The sequence below is a fragment of the Triplophysa rosa genome, unplaced genomic scaffold (assembly GCF_024868665.1).
Source record: "Triplophysa rosa unplaced genomic scaffold, Trosa_1v2 scaffold132_ERROPOS191807, whole genome shotgun sequence".
NCBI lineage: Eukaryota > Metazoa > Chordata > Actinopteri > Cypriniformes > Nemacheilidae > Triplophysa > Triplophysa rosa.
The window spans coordinates 125,778-129,200 of record NW_026634133.1 but is presented as its reverse complement, the minus strand read 5'-3'; the positions used below and the strand labels follow the sequence as shown (position 1 = coordinate 129,200).

The following is a 3,423-nucleotide window of genomic DNA, read 5'->3' as shown; positions in this document are numbered from 1 at the left end:
AGATGAATTTCCTGTCATTTACTGGAACTATATTCATAGAGGACACTTGGTTTACAGTGAGATGTATACCTGTAACAAGTGTCTACTTATGAGCTGAGACAAATGACAACATTGTGTAATATGCAGGCCATTAAGAAGGAGCCCTCATGTAGTGGGCCCGACACTGCAGAGGATGCCCTGGTGCTGGCTTTGCAAGGGGCAGACAGGGACCTGATTACTCACAAGATGTCAACTCTGCCATTTAAGACCAAGTCTTCTACCTGTCGCAGAAAACGCGAGTTCATACCAGATGAGAAAAAAGATAACCTGTACTGGGAGAGAAGGCGCAAAAACAATGAAGCAGCTAAGTGCTCTAGAGAAAATCGTAGGCTTAATGATATGGTGTTGGAGAACAAGCTCGTGGCCCTTGGGGAAGAGAATGCATCCCTGAAAGCTGAGTTGCTGTCTCTTAAACTCAGGTTTGGCTTGGTGAGCTCAGCAGCTTATGCCCAGGAAGTGCAAAAAATTTCCAGTTCCACTGCTGCACTCTTCCAGGACTACACAAGAAAAATAGAATCAGCAAGTTTGACCAGCAGCTATATATCTGTCATCAAGCACTCATTTCACAGTGCTTTATCTGATGGATCTGACTCAAGCATGCTGACTCATGAAAGCCCACTTATAAATATTTCCAGATTCCCTGATATCATTAAGCAAGAACGTCTAGAAACCTGCATTTATGCCAAAGACAGGACTAGTCCATATGAACTATATAGAAACTACCTTAGTAGTCCTTTCCCTGAGATATTGTCCCAGCCATCTCCATTCTTGCAAATCACCAGATCGTCTAGCAATTCACCACGAATGTCTGATGGTGATGACATAAGCAAGTCATCGGATGGGGAAGATGAACAACAGGTCCCAAAAGGCCCATTTCCTTTTAAGGCTGTGTCAAAGAGTGTGATAGTTTCCACCCTCAAGGTGCCGGATGCCAGTGCTTCAGCTTTGCCTCACAAATTGAGGATCAAGACTCGGGCAATCCAGATTAAAGTAGAGGCTATAGATCCCAATTATGAATCGTCCAGAAAATACTCCTCTCCCATTGACATGTCTGCGAGTGGATGCTATCAAATGTGTCAGTACGCTACACCGGAGTACATGCAGTCTTCTCTAAGCCCTTTGTCTCTGCAGGCATCCAGTGTTCAGGACTGGAATCACCAGCCTCAGGAATGGCACAAAGATCACCAGGAGGCACCCGCTGACTGCAAGCACCGGCTCTGTCCAGACTCACCAGAACCTAACAAACGAATTATTGACCGTAAAACTATCTCCTATGCTAACACTGCATCTGGGAACTTATACTTGAAATGAGACATTGCTGATCTGTCAGCAGAAGTGGCCTCTTTAAAAAGACTAATTACAAATCGGCAAGGGTCTGTTATTGAGTCTACAAAAAACACTACTGAAATAAACTCATTATCAAAATGATGTACAGTATCTCAAAGTAAGTCCCTTCTCTTTGCACAATTCCTGTTTTCCACTGCGTTTGCTAATGCACTGTGTGGTTCTCATGGTGTCAAAATCCTGCACTTCATTGTGAGGAATGGTGTTTTGTGCACTTACTGTTGTAGTGTTCTCTTGATGACTGCATTTGTATACCAGTGGACAAAATTCAGGTTACTGTTAATGCAAAATTAATGTTATCTTCTCAAAATGTATTGTATCATATTATTTTTTGGTTTACAATAAATGTAAGCACTGAAATGTTCTTGTCTTTGTCCTCTCACAAATCTACTGTATCACAATACACTCAATGCACGGCCACTTCCGCGTTTACACTCAGGGGGCGAAATCACATCCGCTGCCCCAAGGGAAGCCATTCATCTCTACCTAGAGCTGTGAACATGACAGAGGAGAAGAATAATATTTGTACTCGCTGCTTGCACAAAGTTTGCCGGATTACAAAAACGATATTCGTCAGCATTGTGAGACTGTCAGCTGCCCCCCTGTCAATTAAAATGGAGAAGTACTTCAAACTACGTTTAAAAATACATGGACAGCTTGGATGCTATTGCTATTAGCATGTAACACGTAACGTTAAGGCTGGATAACACTGAATGACATCATCTTTACAAAGAGTTTATCAAAGATATTAAGCCCTTAAATACCTTTACCTTTAAACAACAAATTTGTATGAATCTGACCAGATATCAATAACACAGTTCCCGGTAAGACACATCTGTCATATGGCTCTAATATTCAGGTTTGCTGTAAAGAACCAGACATCGCTTGGCTCATAAAAGGTATTGTTTAAATACTGAAAAATTACTGAATACCGAATTTCATAAAGTCCATTCATTTTAATCATTTTAAATATTTTACTTTACAATATTCCAATATGAAACCTTATTTAAATCAAAAGCATTTGTTTGACGTATTTAATAGTGTTTGTATTTGCATTTTACCAGACAATTTCTCTGTATCAGTTATTATATACAAGCTGCACTCTTAACGTGATGACGACAAACGTCTTGGTTACGGATGTAACCTCGGTTCCCTGATGGAGGGAACGAGACGTTGTGTCGAACCGACAGAATGGGGTTTGTCTTGAGAACCTATCATCTTCTGAGTATTTAGAAAAGGCCAATGAAAATTGGCGAATGAAATTTGCATGCCGGGCTCCTCCCCGGATGTCTGGGTATAGGAGGGAAGCCGGCGTGCTCATTCATTCACCTTTTGTTCTTCAGAGCCTACGCATCTGATGAGCAGCTCCAGGTCTTCGCTGATCTTCCAGATCTTCGCTGAGCCGGCGGTCTCCCTGAAACATTTTCAGAGGCTCCTGGGGCACATGGCATCCTCGGCGGGGGTGGTCCCCCTCAGGTTGATGCACATGCGACCGCTCCAACACTGGCTACAGAGTCGGGTTCCTTGGAGAGCGTGGCACACCGGCAGCAGGCGTATGGTCATCACGTCCTTCTGTCGGCGCACCCTGACCCCTTGGTCGTCGATGGCCTTCCTACGACTGAATCATTACAGCGCGACGATCTGAGAATGGAGCACGGCGGTTTACGCAATGTCTCGTTCCATCCTCTCAGAGAACCGAGATTACGACAGTAACCGGAGACGTTCCCTTTCGAGAGAGGTCTCTCTACATTGCGTGAAACGCTAGGGGAACCGAATAAAATCACGCCGTGAGAGCAGCAAAGAGTGAAAACGTCTTGGTTACGGATGTAACCTCGGTTCCCTGATGGAGGGAACGAGACGTTGTGTCGAACCGACAGAATGGGGTTTGTCTTGAGAACCTATCATCTTCTGAGTATTTAGAAAAGGCCAATGAAAATTGGTGAATGAAATTTGCATGCCGGAGTCCTCCCCGGATGTCCGGGTATAAGAGGGAAGCTGGCGTGCTCATTCATTCACCTTTGGTCTGAGGAGCCTTAAGCA

At 43.9% G+C, this 3,423-nt stretch overlaps 1 protein-coding gene across 1 annotated transcript; it reads left to right on the top strand.

The window, feature by feature from the left end:
• On the top strand, positions 1–1,733 carry nfil3 (nuclear factor, interleukin 3 regulated). Its single transcript, XM_057326782.1, has one exon. The coding sequence runs from the start codon at positions 103–105 to the stop codon at positions 1,348–1,350; it is 1,248 nt and encodes a 415-aa protein (XP_057182765.1). The 5' UTR covers positions 1–102; the 3' UTR covers positions 1,351–1,733.
• Positions 1,734–3,423: the final 1,690 nt, after the last annotated feature.